This window comes from Anarrhichthys ocellatus, unplaced genomic scaffold, assembly GCF_004355925.1.
Source record: "Anarrhichthys ocellatus isolate YVR2014 unplaced genomic scaffold, GSC_Weel_1.0 scaffold17, whole genome shotgun sequence".
In the NCBI taxonomy this organism is placed as follows: Eukaryota; Metazoa; Chordata; class Actinopteri; order Perciformes; family Anarhichadidae; genus Anarrhichthys; species Anarrhichthys ocellatus.
The window spans coordinates 3,646,795-3,672,240 of record NW_022280047.1 but is presented as its reverse complement, the minus strand read 5'-3'; the positions used below and the strand labels follow the sequence as shown (position 1 = coordinate 3,672,240).

The 25,446-nt window shown below is 41.4% G+C and overlaps 1 protein-coding gene across 2 annotated transcripts in view; it reads left to right on the top strand.

Annotated features, from left to right (window-relative positions):
* The first annotated feature begins 224 nt into the window (after positions 1 to 224).
* The window catches only part of ipo11 (importin 11), a 109,927-nt gene continuing 84,705 nt past the window's right edge, over positions 225 to 25,446 (top strand). For both annotated transcript variants that reach the window (XM_031856641.1, XM_031856640.1), the window contains exons 1-8: positions 225 to 341; positions 3,216 to 3,365; positions 4,842 to 4,942; positions 7,591 to 7,663; positions 10,015 to 10,218; positions 16,025 to 16,157; positions 16,442 to 16,500; positions 22,590 to 22,638. In XM_031856641.1, the coding sequence (XP_031712501.1) occupies positions 3,228 to 3,365; positions 4,842 to 4,942; positions 7,591 to 7,663; positions 10,015 to 10,218; positions 16,025 to 16,157; positions 16,442 to 16,500; positions 22,590 to 22,638 (757 nt within the window). In that variant the 5' untranslated portion in view covers positions 225 to 341; positions 3,216 to 3,227. The remainder of the gene's footprint in view (positions 342 to 3,215; positions 3,366 to 4,841; positions 4,943 to 7,590; positions 7,664 to 10,014; positions 10,219 to 16,024; positions 16,158 to 16,441; positions 16,501 to 22,589; positions 22,639 to 25,446) is intronic.

Here is a 25,446-nt window from a genome sequence, read left to right as displayed (position 1 = left end):
TATGTATAGCATGGTGCATAATGTAGGCTACATTTTTATTAACTGTGGACTTTAAATGCCCCATGCTATGGGTACTATCCAAAAAAAACAACAATGATGATGAGAAGGAGTAATGATGATACTGCACATGTTTCTCTGCAGCACACCACGGTAGTCTTCTGGCTCTGTTCATTCATGACCGAGGACGCCCGCTGAACCTTCACGTCATCAGTGCGCGCCTGCTGTGTTGCTCGCGCCATTCTTGCAAGCGTGTGTTTCCATCTCCCGTTACATTACCATTGGCAGAGCTTTAGGTAGCGACTGCTTCGGCACATATTCTGTTTTCTACCGTCATTCTTTAGGTGAGTCAGGTTCTATATTTGTATTTTGAGACATTCGCTCGAGGAGAGACGTTATTTAACACCACGGACACAGTTGGCCCTTGGTTTCGCATTGAATAAGTTTAGCTTGCTAGCTTGCCCAAAGTTAGCTCTGGTGTTTGTGGTGTGCACGATTTTGGAAACTGTCAGTGTCGAACCTCTGATTGGTGAATGTACGGTTGTTTTGTTTCCATTAAATATGACACGCAGAGAGGGCCACTCAAGCAACCGGGGCCATACAACGAATGTTTTACAGATAATGAAGTCGTGAATCAAAGTCATTTAAATGTAACGTTATTGGAATAGTTAGTTGCAGGTTCAACTCTCTCCTGGCCCCCTACTGACGGACTGAGCTTGTTTTGGTTCCCTATGCGCTTTTAAATAACAAACAACCCACTTCATACTCACGCTATAGCAGCTGTGATTGTGTCATGATGTTGAAATCTTTATCATAACCTTTCTATGCATCTAAACTGAACTGCTACTTAGTATGTTAGCATGCTAACTTACCTGTTACATAGATTGCATATTTGCTGAACAATCTGTCAATAGTAGACAGTCAAGTAAAGCAAGTTTCATGATGCGAATTTCCAGTATATTCGTGAGAGTGCATGGATTTCTCAGGTGTGACATATTCTGCTTTAGCTATAAGACACTTGCACACAAACGCCATTTTTACATGTCACAGTTCAAGTGTTTAGAAAAGGTGTAAAGTATAGGTGTACATATTGATAAAATAAAGGCTGAATTCCACGTAGGTGCTTTTTCTTTTTTCAGGGTCCAGATATTGTGCATGCTGGCTCACTGTTAAACTGTCATGGCTTACTGGGAGACTTGGAATGTGTTGTATTAATGTTATTAGCAACACCTGTGCTTGTCCTGCCATGACGAGGCGACATATCAGCAGTGAAACAGGCCTATGATATTACAGATCTAGTGCAAGAGAAGCAGCACCATGAACAACTGGCACCATTGCTGTTGTAAATGGATCTTGTACAAATGTATTTGTATCCTCATTTGCCGATTTAAGATCGTTTGACACGGTTGTAAAACTGACAGTCCCATACTACACATGAATTCTGGGCAGGCTGTTGCGGTTGACTCGAGGCTCCCGACACCGATTGCCTGTCCTTTTCGAGGGTGTCTGTCTCCTACTGTGAGTAAAGTACCTAAATGATCATCTTGAGAGTCTTGCAGTGACAGCGTCAGCGCTCAGAATCTCCACCCGAGTCACGTAAAAGTCTTTAAAAGACCAGTCCCTGCGTTCAAACTTATATTAACGTGTAACACAGACATTGTTGACTTGGAAGTATCACGACCCCACCTGATGTTTGTTCATCTCGACAGTGTCTCAAAATACCAGCCAGCTCACAGATGTGAATCCTGTTTTCTAAACACCTACAGATAACTCTCCTTAATCACATTAACACGACCCAAACCCCTTGTTTCTGCTAAGCTCACTGCTTACACCGTGAAGCATTTATGCATGAAAAGGCACTTAGCTGAGAATGGGGTCATCCGCAGAAGCTGTGTTAGCAGAGTTGCCTTGGGGGAAGAACACAGTGCCTTGTAGTTTATCCGGCTTTCTGAACCCAGGATATGATGTTTACATGTGCAAAAACAGAACTGGGATACCCTAAACCTATCAAAATACGAGTGTGCATGCACATTAAATGCAATTGTTGCTGCATTATGGTTGGCAGATGGATTTTTATCTCATGTGGAAAATGATCCCTGTGTTGCTTGATGGGTACCAGAGACATAAATGCCCTTCATTAAGAGTAGACTGGTACTACTCTTGCTACGTTCGTCTCATAACAGAGTCTTCCAGTAGATCTGTTACTCAATAAATAACTCGGGAACTGTTTATTAAAATAATCAGTCTGTGTAAACAGGTTTGGCCAAAGCACTGCTACAGTGTTCTTGTGTGGAGAGACAGCCCTGATTTACATGCAATTACAGAAGCCTGCAATGAATCACGGGTGCTGGATAATTGTTTCTGGGCTGCAGATGGCAGCCTTGTTCAATATTTTCCCCACTCTGATTGATACTTACTAACGGAAGCTGATTTTGACCACACGACCTCTACTGGTCTCACAGCTGACAGTTTCTCCACACAGTCAGATAGAATTAAACGTCTGTTTTTAACGCAGTTTGTATCCGGAATAACCTGCTTCTTATAGCCCCTGATTGCAATATCTTGACATGCTTTTTTACATCTCATGCTTGTCAGTGATATTCTTTGATGCACTAAAGCAGAAGAAAAAGAGAAGTTGGCTATGTTTTGTCAGAAAGTAAACAACCACGTCATTTTTCTCAAATGTTAAACTATTATTGACAAACTGATGTGGAGATATGGTATCCATAAGGAGGGATTCATGATCTCAATGTAGGTCTTGTTACGGTGTATCATTCTATCTGAGAATCTGTTCTTTTAGGCACAGAGGCCACTGAATCAGATACGTCCTTTGAAGCTAAAAATCACCATTGGACTTGAATACTATCTGGGACATAGAACAGCTCCTTGCGTGGTAGAAATGACAGCAAGTGTTTCTATCAGGTTTTCTTTTTATTTCTATTTCTTTCTCACTATGTTTGACAGTGATTTCAGCACTGCTTTCATCCTAAAAATGGGTTAGAAAGGGATGAAGCCAGACAAAGCAAAAAAAGAAGATTCCTTATTCTGACATTTTTTTTGTAGACGTAATGGCCTCAGCTTTCAGTTGATGTTTGATTATGCTGTTTTCCCCCTATGGTGAAACTATTTTAAAAGGTGTTTTTTCCTCTCAACTCAGCCAGAACTCGTCACAACAAGAGCAGTAAAATTCTTCTCTTTTGTATACTGTCCCCCTGCAGGTGTATCCAGCTATGGATATGGATGGTGCCAGCTCAGTGGTGCTGCAGGCCTTGACCCAAGCTACCAGTCAGGACACGGCCGCGCTGAAGCCCGCGGAGGAGCAGCTCCGACAGTGGGAGACGCAGCCGGGCTTCTACTCCGTGCTTCTGGTGAGGGATGGTATCAAATATTTGATAATACGTCTGCTGAAGTGAAAACTATTACAACTTTAATGAATGGAGATGTTGACGAACATCTGTATCTTACAGATAAGCTGGGGTTGTGCTCATTTCTGATGCGTCTTAGTTTTTAATTAATTTAATTCAAACAACCATAGGAGAGGGTTTCTTTGTAGTTTAGTTATTAATAGGAGGGGGATATCTAGCAATCTGCATAACAATAGCAGATTAAGAGGCTATATATTCTGTTATTGTGCGACACTAACCCATCCTGGCAATTTCACACAATAACTAATCACCAGATTGTGAGAGGTAGGGAGACGAGGAGGAAAAGGGAATTGTAGAACAGGCAGCTGGGAATTGATTTGTGTCAAAGGAATACTCGACTTCCATTGAATAGTTTTATTGAAATAGACACAGATGTTTTAACCAAACTTTTCATTTTTCGATGTATAAGACGAAGTGTCGTCTAAAATTCAGAGGTGTGGGACAATAGAATAATTCGACAGAGCTTAGTGTGTGTTCATCCTCACCTACATTTTAGTGCATATTCATCAGAAAGCTTGTGTTGATCCTTAGAGTAATACTCAGTTTGTTTACTGTCTCAGCCTGGTGTAAGATGGATATCCGTCTCATCTCTGTTCATTCAGTAGAGAAATTGGCCTCGGATGCGTTCGGCCGAGATAAGCACAAATGCCTATTCCGTTGAGAGGAATGTATTATTTTCTATATTTTTGTGCTGAATACAGTGTGGAAAAGGGAGACGATAGACAACACAATGTCCTGTTTAAGTCAAGGTGCATCTTACGAGAGACATTTTTATGTGTATAAAATATGAGAGCCCAAAAACTAATGTGTAGCATTTAATGTGTCTGGCTAACCAACCAATCACAGTAAACAATATCTGCAATTTAAATATACATGATAAGGGCGAGTGTTTTTGTGTCTGCCCTCGGATGATCTAAGACCGGGTTTTAGAAGTCTAACTTCTAGGTTTGTGTTTTTGGAGGCACAGCTACTTGGACATTTCAGAAGATGTCCTCAAATTTATGCTTCATTTTGTGTAGCTTTGAGCCAATATTCCCATCTATTATGTTACTGTGCTGCTCTTTAAAGAGCTCCTGCCTTTGCAGTGACTAATGACTTTGAGAACCCTGTCAGTACTCAGCCGGGTCTCGGGGGTTACGGCTATATTTCACAGCTCAGAAGTTTTAGCATTTATAAGATAATAAAACTACAGTAGTGTGTATGACTTAGACAACTTAAGATCTCAATGTCAGTGTGTCCTGTATTTTAAAGCATGGCTTGATGGCATCACGCATAATTGTTCTTCGGTGTGGTTAGAGTGGTGTCACACATCATTAAACTGTTACCCATTTGAGTTCAACAAAACAATGTCTGCTAAGCTAGATGTATATATGTGTGTGTGTGTATATTTATATATACATTTTTTTTTCCCCTCCATAGAACATCTTCAATAACCACATGCTGGATGTGAACGTCAGGTGGCTCGCTGTGCTGTACTTCAAAAATGGCATTGACAGATACTGGAGGAGAGTAGCACCTCAGTAAGTGCCAGCTTGTCTCCCACTTTTCCATCTTCGGCTTCTTCTTCTTCTCTCTTCCACAGCGTGTCTTTATTTTCTCATTCACTCTTACTCTGTCTCTATTCATCAGTCTTAATCTCTCCGTCTGTTGTTGAGGCTGCCCCCCCCCCAGATTTTTTTTTTTCTTGGTTTTTTTTTTCCCCCCCCCCCCCCCCAGTTTTGTCCCTATTTCTCACTGCCTTCATTTCCCCATTGTCTTTTCTTCAACAGTTATAGCTTACGTCTGCAGTTCTGCCTCCACCACTTTTCTCTCTTTCTTTACCATCCATCCTGATTCTTCATATCATTGTGCTCTGGTTTTATTCTCTGTTTATTCCTTTGTGTCTCTTTTGTCTGGTGAAAGATCGGCTTTGACTGTTCAAAGCTTACGCTCTGTCTTTGGCTACCTGACTAGCTGGTGTTTGTTAGATTTGAATTGAACATTTGCTCTTAAATTCCCAGGACAGCAGTTGGCTGGAGGTAATCATCATCAAGGTCTTTCGGTCCTTGAGTTAATTATTTGATTACTTTCGGACGATTGCCATTAATCCAGTTGTTGGATACTATGTGGGACCATGTGGTGTCACTATACAACGCTTGGGCCACCGAGTCTTTATGCTTCCATTCAGGCGACAACCGTAATTCATGTACTAATTATGACAATTTCACACAAATGTGTCCTAGAATAAAAGGATGAAGTGATGACAATTTGGACAGACGAGCAAGCCCTTCACTTTGGTATCACTTGTTTTATTTGGCTGGCTTATAATATTGTAATATAAGGAGAAACCAGTCGAAGCTACTGGCTGAAAAGGCCCTTTGACGAACATTTGGACACGTCTTAGCTGAAAAGCACAAGCTTAACTAAAACATCACACATTCTATTCTGCTTGCCGGTTGCACAGCCCTGGTATTGTGCATGCTGGCTTACTGGCTTGGCTAAATAGGTCACTTAGGTGTAATGGAGCCCTCATTAATGTTATTAGTTCCACCTATGCTGTTTCTGCTGTGACAAGTCAAAAGGTCTGCTGTGAAAAAAGGTCACTTCCTTTTTCATAACTGAAGAAACTCCCTCTCGTGCCTTTTTATTAATGCTTTCCACGACAGTACACAGGCCTGGCATTTGACTTTAATACTGGAATCATGAGAGTGGAGTTCATTTAATTTATTTTGTACGACAATACCTTTTCAAGATGATCAAATCAATGAAACTTACATAGTGTATAGATTACATGCTGTTCGTAAAGGAATACCTTACTTCATACGACCTATGGAGTCCTCTCGTCTCATCTTAAAGCAGAAAACAAACACTCTGCAGATGCTCGACAGACTTCATGACTGTCCTGTTGTTTTTCCGTCTCCCTGTCCATCTCTGTCCATCTATTCTAGGCTCCTTATCAGTTGATAAATTGTGACTTGTAATTAAGATTCACCTTGGGGCTCCCTGCCCGGTTAACTGAATCACTGACTTTAATCGAACAGCCTTAATATGGTAGAGCGATTTCCCAACATGCCACCGTCAGCCCAACAACTGGGGATTGCTGATTTATTCGCACGTGTGTGTGTGTGTGTGTGTGTGTGCGTGCGTAAGTGTGTGTGTGTGTGTGTGTGTGTTTGCCGCGCTTTCACAGGCTCACAAGACACCACACGTTTAAATAAACCAAAATGCATGCATTTGCACAATTAACTTTTCCTTGAAGGGGTTTTGAAATACTTACTAAAAGTAAAGTGCAAGTTAAAATAAAGAATAAAAAAGAAAAAGAAGTGAATATACCTAAGAGAGTAAAACAAAAATGCATCCTGTAAACGTAATGTGCTAATTGAAATAAATAAATATACACTGTAAAGTTGGCACTACCTGCTGTGTGAATGGTTATATATTATCAAACTTTTGCCAAAAACAACAGCAACAAGCAGAGTGGAAAATCAAAGTCAAGAGATACTTGAATGAGGTATTTTTATTGTATGGACGACGAGTTAGCTTCTGTGTGCGGCTAATATTTTGGGGGTTGCGGTGTAGCTAGCAGATATCCAGACAGCTCCCCCCGCGCGCGCGCGCACACACACACACACACACACACACACACACACACACACACACACACACACACACACACACACACTCTCTGTTTGCAAAACCGTAGGCTCATGTTGCAGACTACAAGATATGAGACAGAGGAGAGCAGGGGGTTCATTCCGAGCTTACTGATTAAATCAGGCAGCTGGCAGCTCCTGCACTATAGAGTGTTACAAAGGGATTTAATTGATCCCATAACAGCTTGGCAGATTGATGTCCTACTCATATCTTTCCCATATTAAAGTACGAGGTCCAGAATTTGAAATTGACTCTCAGAAACAGGATTTCTTCCATGGCCCCCCCGTGGTGCACAACTAAAGAAACTGCTAACTCGTTTGACCAGCCATTCGTTAAGTATGTTCCACTGGTATTTCACCGGTAATCAGGTGACTATAGTTATTGAGAGATGTTTGTCTTGTTAACCACACACATTGATGTGTGTGTGTTGTATTTTTTTGCAATGATTTCTTTTCTTTATTAAGTCCAGGTATTGTGTTGCTCGTCTTCACTCTGTCTTGTCTTCTGAACGTCTTCCTGGTTGGTTTGTTCACAGCGCTTTATCAGAAGAGGAGAAGACCTCATTGCGTGCTGGTCTCATCACGAACTTCAACGAGCCCGTCAATCAGGTTAGTGGGAAATGGAAAGAACATCTAACTCAGCATCATAAACTGTGATTTTGATTAAGATGACTTAGTATAAAACCCTATAATGTTCAAAGCAATTGGCTAAAAGCATCATACAACTTTTTGCGTGTTAATAGTCCATTTTGCAGATTTATCTGCTGTGTTGTACTGTAAACATTTATGGTATGGACACATACTTGCGGAAGCTTTAAAATAGCTTGAAGTGGATTATCCATCATTATGAACACTAGATCTGCAGTCTTTGCTAAATATGGTCCAATATTTTAGAACAGCTTACGACACCCAGTTTGACAGATTATTGGACAAACGTTAGATTTCTGAAGTAATTTGGCTTTTTTCTTTGTAGAATTTGATCAAGTAGACTTTAAAAAAACCAAGATTTGGTTTCCTCTGTTGCCTTGAAGGAATGAATTGTGAGGTGGTCTTTTAGAGGACCTGTTATCATTAAAGAAGTGATGTGAAGGGAAATACATTGGTTATTTCAATCACCTGTTGACACCAGAACTATAGCGATTTCTTGATTAGCATCTAGATTTCGATTTTAGACCAGCTGTTCCATCCAAACAAACAGATCTCATCACAGACAAAGAAGCAAATTAAATTTTCAGGTTTAGCTTTTTTCTTAAGGATATCAAAATGTAGGAACGGACATTTTCCATCAGGAAAGTAATAAAGTCTTTGTACTCAACACTGGTACTGAGAAGGCTGTTATATCGCATTGAGAACCACTCTTTAAAAGTAACTGCCACAATTAGAACAACTTTTACTGTAAGTGTACTATTTTAAAAACGTTTGCTATCGATGCCTGTAAGCTGAATGTGGCCAGACCTGTTAGATTTGTTGCCTAAAATGTTATAAATAGGCTTATGCAATACACACAAGTAAATGTAATAAGATGGAAGCAGAAAGGATGATAGAAGACATCGATTGTGCTCGTGGGGTCTTCAGTTTGTTGATAAGCCATTCGTTTTTTCACAGTTGTCAGGGGAGCGGCGCGACAAACAAATACGAGCGGTGTGTAATCCATCTGTCTGAGTGGAAGTGGAAGGGGGCCTTCCATCCTGGTTTCTACAGCTTGTTTATCCCTGAGGGACAGCCCTCCAACATCAGGACTGATAGGGTCCATACGGCAGTAAAGTAATGAATGCCATTTACACATCGTATGTCTCAGCAGTCACTGCCTCTCGTTGTTTAATCAATCTGGGTATTGAGTGTGTGCCCTGTGTTGTGTGGACAGTTCACATTTTTTAGTTCTATAATCCAAGCAGATTATGTGACCTCGGCTGACTTTAAAAAACATTTTAGTGGTTTATTGACACTTAAAAATGAAATGTACATGCACACTGATTATTTATTACTTTGTCAAATTAGATTGTTAATGGCATATTTGTGTTTTTATGGAAACACGCATTCTATAGCCAATGCAATACATTCTCACTATTTTACCTCCAACTGATTGTGTGTTGGGCTGTGAAACAATTATTGGGATCAAAAGAGCTAAACGTTGCCATTGCTGCTTTAATATTTGTATTCTAAATGTACAAGTGGGCTAGATTTAGATTATTAAATTAAAGATTGAAGTGCCATCACAGAAAATACAAGGTCAGCTCAAACAAGTCATAGAATTTAAACTACCGTTATAAAACGGTTTAATTTACAAGTTAACTGTGATTTCTAGGGTGTCTACCCGTATTGATATACAGTGGGTGGCTTCTCAGTATATCACAATACATCTTCGACATCATAGATCCTGCAGGGCTGCAGTATCAGACTGGATTTGTTTGAGCTGAGTGTACCTAACAAACCGGCAGTGTGTCTGATGCTCCCACCCAGCACCACCTCTCTGTGATGCGGATACAAATACACTACGCCTGCTCATTTAACTTGATGTTCATGCTTGTACTAGATTCACGACAGGACTGGAGATGGTTAAGTCTTACGCCAGGATGTGTGAACCACTGTCAAATCAAAGGCAGCGTATGCTAAGCAGTGTATGCTTATGTGGATCGGCTATCAAAGCTGCTGTTCAGTAGTAACAGTCCTGGATCTACAGACTATAAAGATGTAACACTCCTGTACAAGCACTTCCTTTAAAAAAGAAGAAGCTGAATCCGTGTCTCTGACTCCATCTTTAAGAGGAAATGGATATGGAATATGTGCACACTATGCTGTATATGATATACTCATTTAAATTCATGCCGTACTATATTAAGTGATGTAGAATGTTCGAGATTACAATGTTTAATGTTGTTGTCAATGCCCATCAAGTTTACCTTCTGCTGTGTTTTTGCTCTGCCTCTGGTCATCTTTTTCTCCCTCTGTGTGGCCAACAGATAGCCACCCAGATTGCAGTACTGATAGCCAAGGTGGCCCGTCTGGACTGCCCGAGGCAATGGCCAGAGCTCATCCCCATTCTACTCGAGTCTGTGAAGGGTCAGGACGGCCTGCAGCAGCACCGGGCGCTGCTAACCTTCTATCATGTCACCAAAACCCTCGCGTCCAAACGTCTGGCGCAGGACAGGCGGCTCTTCCAGGATGTAAGTCCACTTTTCTTTTTTTATAGCTATTTGTCTGTTTGTCGACACTCTCAGCTTTACATCATTACAACAGTTCATTTAGTATCTCGTTGCTTGTCATTCTTAGTCGTTCGCTATGCCTCTCTGGCTTTCCTTCCTCTACACGTGATGCAGTAGCTGTGCACATCTGAAATACGAGGTGACTTCAGGTCAATAAGTGAAGAAAAATAAAACTCTGTCCACTGAACTTTGCTGCTTTTGACCTCTTCTTTCTTTTCTTGTATTCTGCCCTCTGACTTTGTCATGTTCCCTTTTTTTTGTACTCCCTTTATTTCCCCTGCAAAACCTTTTTAGTGTGAATAGATGAATAGTAAGATTATCCTGATAGTTGCAGGTGTTTCACTTTCAGTCTTTGCCTGTAGGAGATGCTGTTCAGCTGCTGTATGAATCAAATCTGAGATTTATGGCGGTCATATTCTCTCTGTGTGTCTGCTTTCATGCATGATTGGAGCGAGATTGACGTGTTTTGGAATATATTTGTCTGTGTTGCTAGTCGTATGTCTGTGTGTGTGTGTGTGTGTGTGTGTGTAAGAGAGATTGTGTTCACGGGATGGTTGTCTGTGTCTTTCAAAGAGGTAGTGAATTAGAGCAAATGCTAATTTATTGCCATCCATGGTTTTAAAGAACTGAAGACTTAAGCAGAAAGATAGTCATGGAGAGAAAGAGGGGGGTTTAGGGGAGCAAGATATCAAACAGACCAGCAGAGAGAAGACTGAGGGAGAATAAGAGGGACAGAAACAGACCAGTGGCTGGCTGAGGCCAAATAGTTGGATGTCGTGCAGAGGCATCCTCTATGCCAAAATGTGTGCCCTTAGGCAGAACGAGGAACAAAGGCATTCTGAGCCCCATTAAACGGTGGCGTTTTTAAATGATGCACTGATCACTCTGACACCAAATAGCCCATGAATGCTCCCTTCCCGTCACGACAACTGACCCGGTAACCAGTGTGTGTGTCACACCAAGAGGTGGGGAGACAAAGGACAATGCAACACTGTTCATTTCAGCTCCAGTGCCCCCCCCCCCCCCCCCCTTTTTAATGTGAAGTCAATTTGATGAAACTCAAATGACCTCAGATTCTGTAGCTGTATGCATTTTTTGTTCACGTTGGCTATTTGTATACCACCGCTACCACCTGTCAAGACCGTCTCTGGCTCTGTACACACCTGGCGTTACCGTTTGTCTTCGGTGATCGGATCAGAAGTGGACAGTTTTATGTGCACCCACGACTCACTGAGGACGGATTGAGATCCGACGGCTCAGACTTCATTTTAAGTCGGTCGGGGCCGCATAGGGTCACATTCTTTAGCGGTGTGTACGGGAATGTGTCCTGGAACACGTCGAAGGACTGCCTACTCAACCAACGACCTCTGTGGAAGCAGTAGTTGGGACATATTGGCCTGCCAGCGGCGTCATATTGAAGGGCAACAACAGGCCAATAGGAGAAAGGACAGAGGATGGATACAAATATATTACGAGTGCATCCAACATCTTGAGGCTATTTAGTTTGCCTGGAACACGTTAAGGAATAGACCCAGTCGGTATTGTGTTGACTACTTCTTCTTCTTCTTTTAATTTCCAGTAGACGAGGCAGGAAAGTGCATTGCTGCGTCCCATTGGTTAAAAACAAACACATTTTGGACTTTGCAAAAAGGAGGTGAGATCCGATAAGTGGTCACTTGAGACGCATTCTAATGCCAGTTGTGAAATGACGGGGAGCTGATCACATCACTCATGTTAATGCCAAATGTGAACATTAAGGCTCTGAGCCGTAGTTTTATAGAGGGTTGCACTTGTTTGCTTTTTTGAAAGAACGTGTTTAGTCACTGGTGTCCTGAATGTTACCTTTGCTATTTATTCACAGAAATGTATCTGCATTAAACAGCAAGCATCTCTTCATTTATAAGCCCACTCTATTTCCCTCTATGTTTACACCCTTTTTTTGCTTCGCCCTATTTAGCCCGGACGTAATGTGTACAAAAGTGCTGTTGCGTGTGTGTGGGCGTCTGAGCGTGTCTTCTTGTACTCGATGAGAGTGCGCTCTTCTCTCTAGTCCTTCGCCCAAGCTAAAACAGTTGGTAGACCATGTTGACTGCATCATGGGAGATGATGCACTGACGGCAGCTCTTCAACCAGCTCTTTGTTTTTCCGGCCCACTTGCTGATGCCGAGGCTTCGAACTCAACTCGATCGCCAGACACAGAGCTGAGCAGATAGTGGGAGAAAAAGGGAAAGAGGACGTGGTAAAGCATCATGGTGTGTAGGAGAAGGAGTGATTGATGCAACCGTGGGCTGGCTGCTGGTGACAGGAGGAGTGATCACATAAGGAGAAGTTATGGAGTAATCAAGAAAATGGTGTAAGGATAAAGTTGAGACTGGATTCGAGGAGGAGGAGGATGAAGTTAGGGCACTTTTAGAAGTGATTTCTGCCGACTGCCATCTTGGAAAGAAGGGGAGAAAGTGAGGAGGGAACTGGATGAAGGAGAAATGCTCAGTAAAACATAAAATACAAGATAGAAAAACAAAGTTTCTCTCTTAATATAATGAAAACACAGAGTAAGCCAGAGGAAAACCATAATTAATCAAACATATTATCTTGAAAATTGATTCACGAGCAATTAGCCTCTATGCAAGTGTTGCATAATGCAGTTGATATAAGATAAGATAAAAATGAATATGAAAGTCAGTGGATCTTAAGTTCACTGTAATAGTCAAGCACCTTTGAGAGAGAGAGCGCAATAGAATGTTTTTTCTTTTTTCTGTAACCACAATGATGGAAATAATTCCACAGACACAAACACTCACAGAATAGCAAACAAGTTTGTGCCTTTTGGATAGATTTTATTTTTGCCCTCAGGATAGTACTTAACACAGCAATCTTATTTATGAACAATGAACCCAGAGCTCCAACTTTCTTTCAGTTATTCTACTCACTCTGGTGTATCTTATAAAGCTTACGTGAGACTACATCCTTGTAACAAAGATAGTTGTTCTGGTAATACATTGCAGAATGTTTTCGCTCTAAAGTTGATACCTAGTTTAATGCACATAGATCTCTCTACAGAGTTAAAAGTGGTACTTCTTAAAAAAAAGACTTCCGCCTACATTTGAAACCTTGTGGGGTAGACCACAAAGACGATGCGTTGTAAAGACTCGGCAGCGACATTGTGTTGAGCTCGTTTGCTTCTTGTGACTCTCACACACGCAGTAAGTTAAGAGAGGAATGGGACAGGTGATAACCAGCGTCTGGCTTTGTGCTGTTGAGTAGCAATAGAGGAACAATTTCCCACTGGATGGGTATTCATAAACATGAAATGAGCTGCGCTTTTCTTGGATGGCTTCTGGTTTACGAGCTCTTCCTCCTGGAATAGGGAATCGGTTTGCAGATGGTGGAAATTGTTTGCGTTTATTGAAATGTACCTCCCTGTTGTCTGTCTGCAGTTGTGAAAAGAAGCAAACACACAGATATACACACTTTTTGCAGTGTGTAGAGTTCTGCAGACACACACACAGGCACCACATGGGTGGGAAAAACAATTGATACTGAGAGGCATTGGAATTCTCACTTGAATAATTCAGCAACAATTCCAAAAACTCAATACTTGGAATTCAGATGGTTCCCCAGTAATCAGCTGAATAGCAGACTTTCTGAGTGTGGCCCACTTCTTTAAAGATGTAACAATGGAGCCTTAATGGACAGACTCTTGTTCATCAGGAGAGTGGACTGAGGCTGTCAATCCATGGGTTCAAGTGTGGGAAGCTGTGCCTATAGTTAATACGTTTAAGTAAGAAAAGTTTGAGTCATAAAAGCTGTTTAATAAGGCTTTTCAGGATGCACCGATACCAATATCAGATATCGGGCCGATACTCACTCGGATAGCTGGATCGGGTATTAGTGACAGTATTCAATTCACATCTATGGTTACATACTATATACATTATATGCATCCCTACGTGTAAGTGTAGTGTGCCACCAGAGGCCTTGGTGGGAATTGTAGTCACATGATTGATCAATCAATCCTGTGAAAAACACACAAGTTGTGTGGTTTATTATTAGCCTAACCTTGTTGAAATGAACTTGCTAAATATTTGGGATATCTAATCTGTGCCTTGTCACATATACACACACACATACTTGTGTGCGATATCTGCGTTGTGTGAGTGAAGCATTAGGGAGGTGACGGCTAATTCTGAAAATAGATTTATGTTGTACTTCACAATTATACAGACTCAGTTTTTGCAGTTTTGGGAATGAATTTGTTGGTTGGGGAATACATTTAAGGTGTAAATCCTGTTGTCCTGTACATACAAATGTGTCACAATGAGGCATAAGGACCATTGTCCCTTTGTGGGGGGCCTCCAACATCAATTGTTTGTTAGGAAGCAAACATGCTTTAGTAAGTCCCATAACATTTGGAAAAACACCCATGTATCATTTGTAGCTAGGTAGGACCCGATGAAATCCATTGAAAGAAAATTCCCAAATTACATTTTTTCCACAAACAAAGAGAGCAGAAGATGAAATCAGTGTGTCCGTAAATGAAACCATGAAACCAAAACATAGCAGCATTGTTTTCATCTGTTCAATTGGCTTAAAAATGGAAGGGAAAACCCTGATTTTTATAAATTGCACCCACACACTCTCCATTTCTGATCCAATTTTTATAATCAAACTTTGTAATTTCCGTGTTTCATAGAGCCCAAGGTTATCTAGGATGAATTAAAACGACCTTACATCCCATTAAAAAAAACGGCACACCAAGAGTGTGGAGGTCGAAAGAAGAATTTGAGATTGTTTCCCAAACTTGCTTCATCACTTCTAGGTGCCATGCGTTGGATTAGTCTGGTATCCGAAGGAATTGAAAGTGCCGAGCTTGAGAGAAATCTCTCCAAAGAAGAAAATGGCTAGCCTTGCATTTTTTTCTGTAAAGAACGTATCAAGGCCTGTGCTGTGCTGTCAAAGTAGGGATTTCTCTTTCACTCACCAACCTAACCACTGCTTCATAGATCTTTCCCATTCGACACTCAAGTGTTAGCCCTCACACGTAGTTCTATTGTCAACGAGTTGTTCAGTTCCTTTCTTTGATGCGTTACCCACAATCCCATTTCCAGTGTGTTTGCCTCAATCAAGTAGCAGAAATGACTTTTAACTATCACATTGAACACAGTCAGAGTAGCTGGTAGTGTAGCTTCCTTTAAGCTTTAACACGTGGAAATGCTTGAATATTGAGGCACTATGTTTGGAGAGTCACCGAGATGCACCGTTTACCTCTTTTCACTTCTGTTTATTCTTTTTATGAAAACACGCATCCAAAAGCTCATTGTTGTGCCGTGGCAGAGTGAATATTGTCTGAGCTACTGGGCCAGACTACACACCACACAGTCGATTGATGGGACGGAGAGTACTTTTGTCTCCCTTTTGATTATCTTTACGGGAGAATGCATTCATGAAAGAAAAATGTAATTGGTTTGGGCTCAATATTATGGCAGTGACTGTAATAGGAAGTTCATTTAGAGCTAAATTAGACCTGAGACTCCCTCCCCGTGTGTTCTGTGAGACTGTTTGTATTTGCGTCGGCATCAGTGCCACCGAGTCTCTGAAGTTATCAGTAGACGCAATTGCGATTCACTTCACGTGTTCACCAGAATGACCTCAGATGTCTGTTTTCGAATGTGACCACCGATCCAGAATCATTTTGGTGTGTGTGTGTGTGTGTGTGTGTGTGTGTGTGTGTGTGTGTGTGTGTGTGTGTGTGTGTTTGTTTTGGCAGCTGGCGTCGGGCATCTACAGCTTTGCGTGCTCCCTGTGGAGCCATCACACCGACTGCTTCCTCCAGCAGATCTGTGCCAGAGATGAGGCCGCAGCGCTCGGCTCGCTGGAGAGGACGCTGCTCTCTCTTAAAGGTAGCGACATTTGCACCCATGCCCGTATACAGGTCCGACACGACCGCAAAGACACATACAGAATGCTCAAATTTCACAATGGCCTTGAATAACTCACTCCATATCATAATGCCTTTATTTCATGATTCCACCGACAAAAAGTTAATTAAGAGGACAGCTTGTTAACTTCTGTAAATATTCATATGTGCTGTTACTTTGTGAAACATCAATCAAGTGGAGATTAATTTGCAATTAGCGTCGATCCTGCATGCTAATCCGTCATTCTCTCTCTGCCCCCCCGTCAGTGCTTCGCAAGTTGACAGTCTTCGGATTTCAAGAGCCACAACAGAATATGGAGGTGATGGTGAGTCTTGAGTTATTTCAGCTGTGGCTGTTAAGGAGCTCTCATATTTTCTAAAATGTTGTTGCTGTTGGTGTTTTGAGTGGAGAATGACTCCAATCACACAGTGTGCAGTGTGTGGATGGCCGTGGAGATTGAAAGTGCCTTAAGCCTTGTCACGGTTCAAAGAGTCGACAGTTCTTTATGAGCTCTTCACCCACTCTGTGTGAAGAAAGTCCGTGAAACGGTTCATTTCATTTAGTTTAAATCTCTCTGGTTTAAAAATACATATGGTAAGCATGTGGCTGGATGGGGTTTCAGTTTCCCCATGGCTCAGAGTTAATGGAATCATATCCCAGCCCTGTGAACTGCGGCTGCTACTTCCTGTTTTGCCATTCAAGGTTTGGTGAAAGAATATCAATATATATATGCTTTTAAAGAATAATGGTAAAATATAGATTTTTGAAAGTGAGATTTCATCTTTAATATTCTTTATTTTAAAGAAACATACCCTTGGATTGAGCTTGACATTTTGAACATAGAAACCTCCAGGGTAGGGCCGGGTACTGAAATAATAATAAATAAATCGGTAGCGCTTATACACCCTCTACCTACAACAGTGTTTCTTGAACACGCGGCGCAGTCCTGTAATATTGCAAAGTTATGGAGGACAAAAAATGTATTCAAACTGCCCAATTAATAAAAACAGCAAATGTTGAGATGCACTTAGGATTCGATTATCTACCAGGGCAGAAGCTTGGGACGACACCCGTGTGGCCTTCAGGGACTTTCAGCCTCATATTTCAGTTCACTGTGTGACACCAGAATGATTTAATCATGTTCTCAGTCCGGCAGTTATGCTCTTGACTTATTGATTGATTAAAGTCACCGTCAACCTGTGTTGACATATCTGGAATCATCTGCCACAAAATTTTTTTTATGCTCTGAGGGTTTAGAAAGTCCTCTTTACAAATAATGTTATTTTTTATGAAGAGTTTGCAAAGAAAAAAAGGAATGTTTTGTACACGGAGAACAAAAACCCTGTACAACGTTCAACCAGACAGACAATTGCAACGGCAGCAAGCAACAATGATCCCTCTGAGCAATGGTCCAATAACATTAGAATCTAATTATTTTAATTAGGAACAAGTTCCTGTTTCATTGTCTTTTGTACAATAATACTCATAATAAGCTGGTATTAACACGTGTGTTGCTTTGGTTAGCTTTAATATAGAAACAGAGGGTTAGTGTAGGATCAGCACTATTGGTTTTAGTCTTTTGATGCTTTTTTTGGTCCATTTGGTTTTTGAACAATACTATTTTTCTATGAATAGTTTAATGAAATGAGTAAAAGCATCAGTATAACAGGCGATTCTAAACTTCTGAACAGTGGTGATAGTAAAAAGAGCGCACAGGGATTTTTAGGTAATTGCAACCTGACGACTTCAGTACTGTAACTGTACTAACAAAGACAAAAGGTAACAGTTTGTTCATCAAATAAGAACTCTTGAACCCTTGTTGTTGAAGAACCCTGCAATAGATTATCGAGAAAGGGAGAAACTTTGATTGTTTTGCAAATACCACGACACATGATCATCGCTTACAAATGAGGTTTTGCCAGCTTTTGTCAGTTTTTTTTTATCGTTATGAATTGTACCATTGTTATTCAAGTGGTTGAACAAAATATACCATTTTTACAGAATTGCTTGGTATACGTATATAATTATCGACTGAATTGATCACAAGTGAAAAGAAGTGTTGGTGTTCTTGACAGACAGTATATTCAGTCATAGGTCAGTGACTGTGCTCTCTTTGTCACTCTAGGTCTCTTATTTCTTCTTTTATTGGTCTTTTTTTAATTTATTTTTTTAATCTCAGACAGGAGTTGGAAGGGACATTTTATGACGGAAGTACATTAACTGTGCTCCATAATTCGACTAATGAGACAACTGTCAGCTGGCAGGCTGAATGCTGTATCATGGTTGGAACAGTCCCATTAAACTGTAATTTGCCTCGAGCTGTCCCTGGTTATTCCAGATCAGTGAGCAGAAAATGGTTTGGAGCTAATGTTTCCTGCTCGGATGTTGATGCTGATATTGTGTCAGACTCACTACTTCCGACTTTAACTTGTCGATACAACTTTTCATTCATTTCATTCAGCTGAGAGGCGTTAACACAGAGATCTGTTCACTGTTCACCTGGCTCCTTTCTCAATTCTCAGGCCACGGCTTTACTTTATACTATTTCAAATTCAAATGTTTTTTTAAAACTGCTGTTGACCACGGGAGGCTGTTTTAACATCAAACTGCTGAAGGGCGGCAGCAGCAGGAAGAGAAGGAAGAGGCGCCACACAAACACAGCTGTTCACCGCTCGCTGCCCGCTTCTTGTGTTTAAAATGTCCGCTTAATAATAAAAAAAACTGCATTAATGCGCGATAAAATAATTGTCGGTGTTAATTAATCAATGTGTTAACGCGATAATAACGCGTTAACTTGCCCAGCCCTAAAATAAATACATTTTTTTAAAGGGTTATGTTTTCATAACATGACCATTCATGCTTCTTAAGAGATATCTCACTGTTTATAAGAGCAGGAGGTGATATATTGTGGTTTTCTCTTGTCTCTTTGGCTACTGTATAGAAACAAATAAGCAACATCGTGCATCCCGTTGCTCACCTATCTCAGACTGAGTCCTAAAGCCTCAGGATCCAGTTTTTTTGTGTTGGATGCCAAAAGATTTTTTTAACTCCATTCATGTCTCTCCATTGACTAAACACACATTTGCATGTAATCACCAGTGTTCACGTCTCAACCTGGATTTATCTGGCATCGGCTTCCATGATCTGGAACAAATCAAAGTGAAAGAAAGTTAATTGTTGTTAATAGGAACAGGTGAGGTGAATCAGACGGGGATAATGTCATTTAAATATATCGGATGCAATTACTGCTTTGACTTTAATGAACCCTTTTCCTGAATAGGACTCATTGATTAATTCAGTTATTCACTACACTGTCACAGGTTAAGCCTTTTCAGTCTGGTAATGGGAATCCTCATCCAGTTATCAACTACTGCCTGAGATTTCTTTTTAGTGTAACTTGGTCCTTAACGGATGATTTCAACCATTTTTCAAATATTTCATGCGATGGTTTAAAGACGTGTCTTGCTCTTTTTATCTGACTTATCGATAAGGTCATCAAGGTGTTGATGGCTTATCATCTCTCATTTTGCTCTTCCTTCGGGGATGGGTATGTTCCTGAGAAAACGGTTAATTCATCTTATTTCATTTTCTTTAGGAAAGAGAGTCTGCAGGTTGTTTACCGAAGAAGTAATTTAGCAACCTTCAGGGAACTGAATAAACCCATCTAAGGGGGAGAAACTGTTTAACTCAGTCATGATGTGTCGCTCACTTGCCTGCAGCACATTGGGCCTGAACTGTAACAGTGAATCTTTATAATAAGCCGGTCCCGTATCTGCTAATTACGCATAATGTACAATAGCAATCTTGCTGTGAATAGGCTCGGGTTTTTCTTAACCACCTAATTTGTTGTTTTTGTAGACTTTCAAGTTGTTGTCGAATACACAATATTTTCAGAAGCAGTCGAAGATCTTGAGTGTAGGTTTCAATACCCCATGTAGAGCTTCACATTTGAGCATGGTGGAACTGCTGTACCAGGCGGTGGTGCAGCAGGTCAGGATACTCTCGATGGTGCACCGTAGAAGTTGCAGAGTATCCTGTGGTCCACGTTGAACCTCCTCAGCCTGCGGAGGAAGAAGACCTGCTGTCTTGCCCTCTTTGTGTTGGTGTCTGTGTGATGAGACCAAGTCAGGTTCTCTCTGATGTGAACCCAGAGGAACCTGAAGCCGCCGACTCTCTCAAGCACAGTCCCGTTGATGGAGATGGTGCCGTGTCTTTCTCCCTTTCGCTTCCTGTAGTCCACAATCAGTGGTGGAGATGGAGGATGTTGTCCCGGCACCAAGGTGTCCAGGGCTCTGACCCCCCCTCTCTGTAGGCCGTCTCGTCGTTCGTGTCATCAGCGATCTTAATGAGGGTGTTGGAGCTGTGGGTGGCCACTCAGTCATGCGTGAACCGGAGTACAAGAGATTGCTTAGCACGTAGCCTTGTGGGCGCCGGTGTTGAGGATCAGGGTGGAGAGGATATGGTGGTGCCAATCCACACATCCTGGTGTCTCCCCATCAGGAAGCCCAGGATGTTATCACAGAGGGCGCTGTTGAGCCCCAGGTGTCTGAGCTCGATAACGAGCTTGGAGGGCACAATGGCACTGAATGGTGAACTGTAGTCTATGAACAACAGTCTCGCATACGTGTTCCTCCGGTCCAGGTGGGGGGGCTAGGGTGATGGCGTCATTCGTCAGGCAGAGGGTGTTGGTCATTGTGGGATGAGGACAATAGTGAGCTGCTTGAAACTCAACTTGTTCCCCCTGGGATGGAAGGATGGAACCATGTTGGATATTTATGGAAGCGCATTTGCCATTTAATGTTTTATTCCACATGTACTGGAGTCCAATGTTTGTGCTTTTTAGTTTGGTTGTTTTGGATGTTTTATTTCTATTTATATCTACAATATAAACTAAAATACATTGGTGTTTCCTAAAAAACAATCCCACTTTGAACATAAATCATAAAACTTGTATAAAAAGATGTAACTTAATTACTTTTCATAAATGAATGCATTAAACTTAAAACAATGTCTCCTCCAAATATATGTGACACACCCAGCTGATGTATGTATGTAACAAACTGGCACCATATTTGTTTTTGCCAGTTGCAAGTTTTTGATTTAAAAAAACAACACAAAACACCAAACAAACTTTTGAAAATATCTTAAGTCTCAATGGAAAAGCTTGGGTAGGTTGTTTTTGTTCGCCTTTGTGTTCTTTGGAGCACAAATGCAGACTACTAACAAGTGATGTATACTGACAAAGCCAGTGTCCTCACACTCGATGTGAACAATCACCGTGGCGTCAGCACTGCTGGACAACGGCGGTGAGTTGGAAAACACAGACACTAAAAATGGAGACCGTTGTCAGTTTTCACACAGGCTGCCACAGTGATGAGTTTAAAGTTTTCTTTTATAACTTACTTACTGTGACACTTGTGGTTTGTCGTCCTGGCTTGGTCTGTTTGCAACATCCAGGTGCTAACGAGCATCTTTGTGTCATTCCCAAAGCAATTAATAGATTCTAGATTCCAGTTGAGACATGGTAATAGACAATCCACTGCAAAAGTCTCAACCTGAAGCAAAGTCTGTGCTCTTCTACTCTTAAAGAAAACATTCACCAAATTGTATTCTCAAATTGCTTCCCACTGTTCTTCTCTCAGATTGAACTTGGTTGTTCGGTTGACTTTCTCATCTACCTTTACAAACTACTGCTCACATTACTGCTGACACGCTCATTCAATGCCCACCACCCTCTGTCTCAAATATCCATCCTTTTCTTAGCACCTCGATCTATTTTGCTGACATTCATTAACTCTTCACTTCACTGCAGGGCCACGAGCCTCACTCCTCTTCCTCTGTAGTCGTGTAACCTTTTTCATCAGGACTTGTTCAGCTGAAAGCTTCTATTTTGCACTCCCTTTTGCATTATTGGTTTTATAATTTCCTGCATGTTCTATTCAAGTATTTTTCCTGTTCTATTTCACCCACCTTGCCTCCCCCAATTTCTTTCCTAAATCCCACCATTAGCCTAACGAATGCCTGCCGTGTATCTTGTTCTTCATCGTCTCCCGCCCTCTCTTCCGTGCTCCTCTCGTGACCCCGCCTTCTTTCTCCACTAGACTCTGTCAGGAGCTTTACTTACAGGCCGGGCTGTCTGATTAATGGCACTGCTGTTGACTTCATGGCTGAACATAAAGGCAGAACTAAACCGATTGCATCTCCATCTATCATCTAATTTCCCATGCTAAGCCACGTCTACACCCGGCTACAGAAAATTGATTCTCTTTCATACTGTGTAGCTGACTCGTGCTAAAGTTATTCTTTTGTTAATAGATCTGCTAATACTGATGAAGCAGGCACGAGCGATTCAACTGCAGGAATGTCAAAGAGATTAAACCTGATCTCACCCTCTCTTCATCTCTTCCCTTTCAGGGTTTCCTGAATGCAGTGTTTGAGAGGCTAAAACAGTTCTTGGAATGCTGTGAGTACTCGTCTCTTTCTTTTTCCTGGATCTCTGGTCTGAGGCTTCTCCCTTCAGTAAACAACTCACTTACCGGTGCCTAATATGAATGCTTATTAAAGGCTCCTACTTAAGAGACCGTATGGCACACAGACTCCAGGTCTCACGATAGTGTCGCATGACTTAGGTTTCACATTGAAAGCTCAGGCCGAGTCATCCTAAGGCAGTGGTTTTCAATCTCTTTCTCGTCAAGGACCCCTAAATTGATACACATTAGGTAAGATTTTTAATCCATGGACTGAAACAATTTTGGTTGTAAGATTGGACTTGGTGGTGAACGGTCACCGTTGCCTCACAAAACACATGGATTCATATGCTAATTAAGGCAATTTCACACAAATGTCTAATAGGATAAAAATGATGAAGTGATGACATTTTGGACAGGCAACATGACCGCTTGGTGGAGGCATATGACCGCGAGGTGGCAATTCTTTTTCTGATCAATTTACACCAGAAGGAACAAGTTTTTATAACTGTCTGCTTTAGTGTGGAAGTGCGATCAATTAGCAAATTATTCTAGCTACTTCATTCACTCCTGGTCAGACAGCTGATCACTGCGATTACTCTTATAATACAATATAATAAGTGTCTGATTAAGATAGTTGTTCTTCCACGGCTTATTTCGGACATGCAGTTGTGACAAAGTTCACGAGTTCCTAAAAGGTTCATGGTCCTGTCTCCTGCTACTTTGTACATATCCCTCTGAATGGAAATATCAAATAAAGTTCATAAAAAAAAAGGTTCTTCGTCGGTAGAGACACCCACCGAGTGACACCCTTTAAGTGGTAGCTATCCAGTTCAGTAGCAAATATGTTTGCTCAATTTCACCGCTTGATTTCACTATCAACGTTCCTTTTTCTTCTTTTTTCTGGGAAGTCTTTCATGATAACACCCAGTGGCTGAGAGATGTCTCAGACACAGCTCCACAATCTACCATAGCAGCAGATTTTTAGCAAAAGAACATCATCAGTCACAGCTATCACTTCCAATATTTACTCTGCTGATGGCAATAGAGATGGGGTCAGGGTCCTGTTGGTATTTGGGCACGGCAGATAGAGGAAATGGCAAGGCAGCTCACAGCCGGGTTGGGGAGAAATATCAGCTCTGCACAGACCGATAAGGTCAGCTATATAAACTGGTGTTTTTGGGGCAGTCTTTGTGGTCCATTCAGATGTCTGGCTCTCCCTGTTAGATGTTTGTCCTCCAGCCAGGTCAGTCACTGTCAATCACTGCACTGTTAAACTCTTTTTTCAAGGTTACATATCTGTCAGAAATAATGAATAGTTTCATTTCTTAGCTTTGTTTTGTTCATCTGTCTCTGTCTGTGTATTGTATTAGCAGGTTTTCGCTGGGTCAGGTGTTTGACCATCTGCTTACATTACCCGCTGTCACACACCTGCAAACAAGGAGACATTGGCATGGACACAAAGTTAATAAAATGCAATGTTGTTTTAGATTTACATAATGCTTGATGTTAAGTGTGAAAGAAGCAAGACAACGCAATCTTTAAAGCCAGTTCGCCTTATTAATCAATCCGTGAATGAATGTGTGCATAAAGGGGAGAGGAAACTATTGCCCCGGCTGCTCACAAATGATTGCAGGAATGCCAGAGACCGATTTTTCATCAATGAGGTTGATGAGGAAGTTAACTACATGGGACATCTTTATTGATTCTAGCATCATTGAGTAATTTTATGGAGCCAAAGTTTACAGCAGGGCGGCTGACTCACTCATGTTCATATTTAAGTTCTTTTCATCACTGTTGTTTATTATATACGTCGATGTAATGGGCCCATGGGACTCACCAAAGGCAGCAAGATGAAGTGGGCATTTGTGGCAGAGTTTGGAGTTGGGATTGGTGTCAGGAAATCATATAAAATTGAATCATTGGGTAGATTTGGGAACATGTCACGGGCGAAGCTACGGACCTGTAAATATCTGGGTGGGGCTACTACTACTGGTGGCAGACCGGTAGGTGTGGAGGGTAGTCCCAGGTGATATTGGAGGAGAGGGGGCTGTCAGCAGACTGGTGAACAGCCCTCCTTCGGTTAGTCCGAGCTGGGAAAAGGAATATTCCCTTTTTAGAAGAGTTAAAAAGCCCCAAGATGTCTGAATTCGCCAACTCCACCATGAAGAACTGGTTTACCTTGGCAGACACAGACCTTGATGGATGAACAATCCAATTGAGGATAAAGCCAGCAGTTAAAGTCTGAAGGGAATGTTGAGGAAAAACATTTAAAAAAAAAAAAAAAAAGAGGCGTCACTATCACTATTGGGAGCATAAACATTAGTGAGTATTATACATCTGGCCAGTAACTATAAATGATCAACTATTGAGATCAAATATTAGATTTTAATGTACAAAGGGATCAGATCCATGCAGCAGGAAAGCTGCACCTCTTGATTTTCCCAGGAATGAGTCTGACTTTCCCATCTTCTCTTCAACTTTGAATGAGTTGAGGCTTTAAGTGGAGTCTCTTGTCATTGGATTATATCTGCATCAAGGTGGTGTAGATGATGTACCTTGTTTTATAGGGTTATTGAGTCTTTTACAGTTAAAACTGAAAATGCTGCAATGCAAATTAGGTTCGGTCATAGCTATGAATTAGGTCTGCTATACAAGAACAAGAGTGATGGACTGCAGCAGGAACCTCAACGATGGAAAGACAAAAGAAAAGCACATTAAAACACAATAAAAGTGTACAGTCTACACATCTGCCTTATGTTCAGCTACAGAGTCTCGTTACCATCTCACACCCCCCCCCCCCC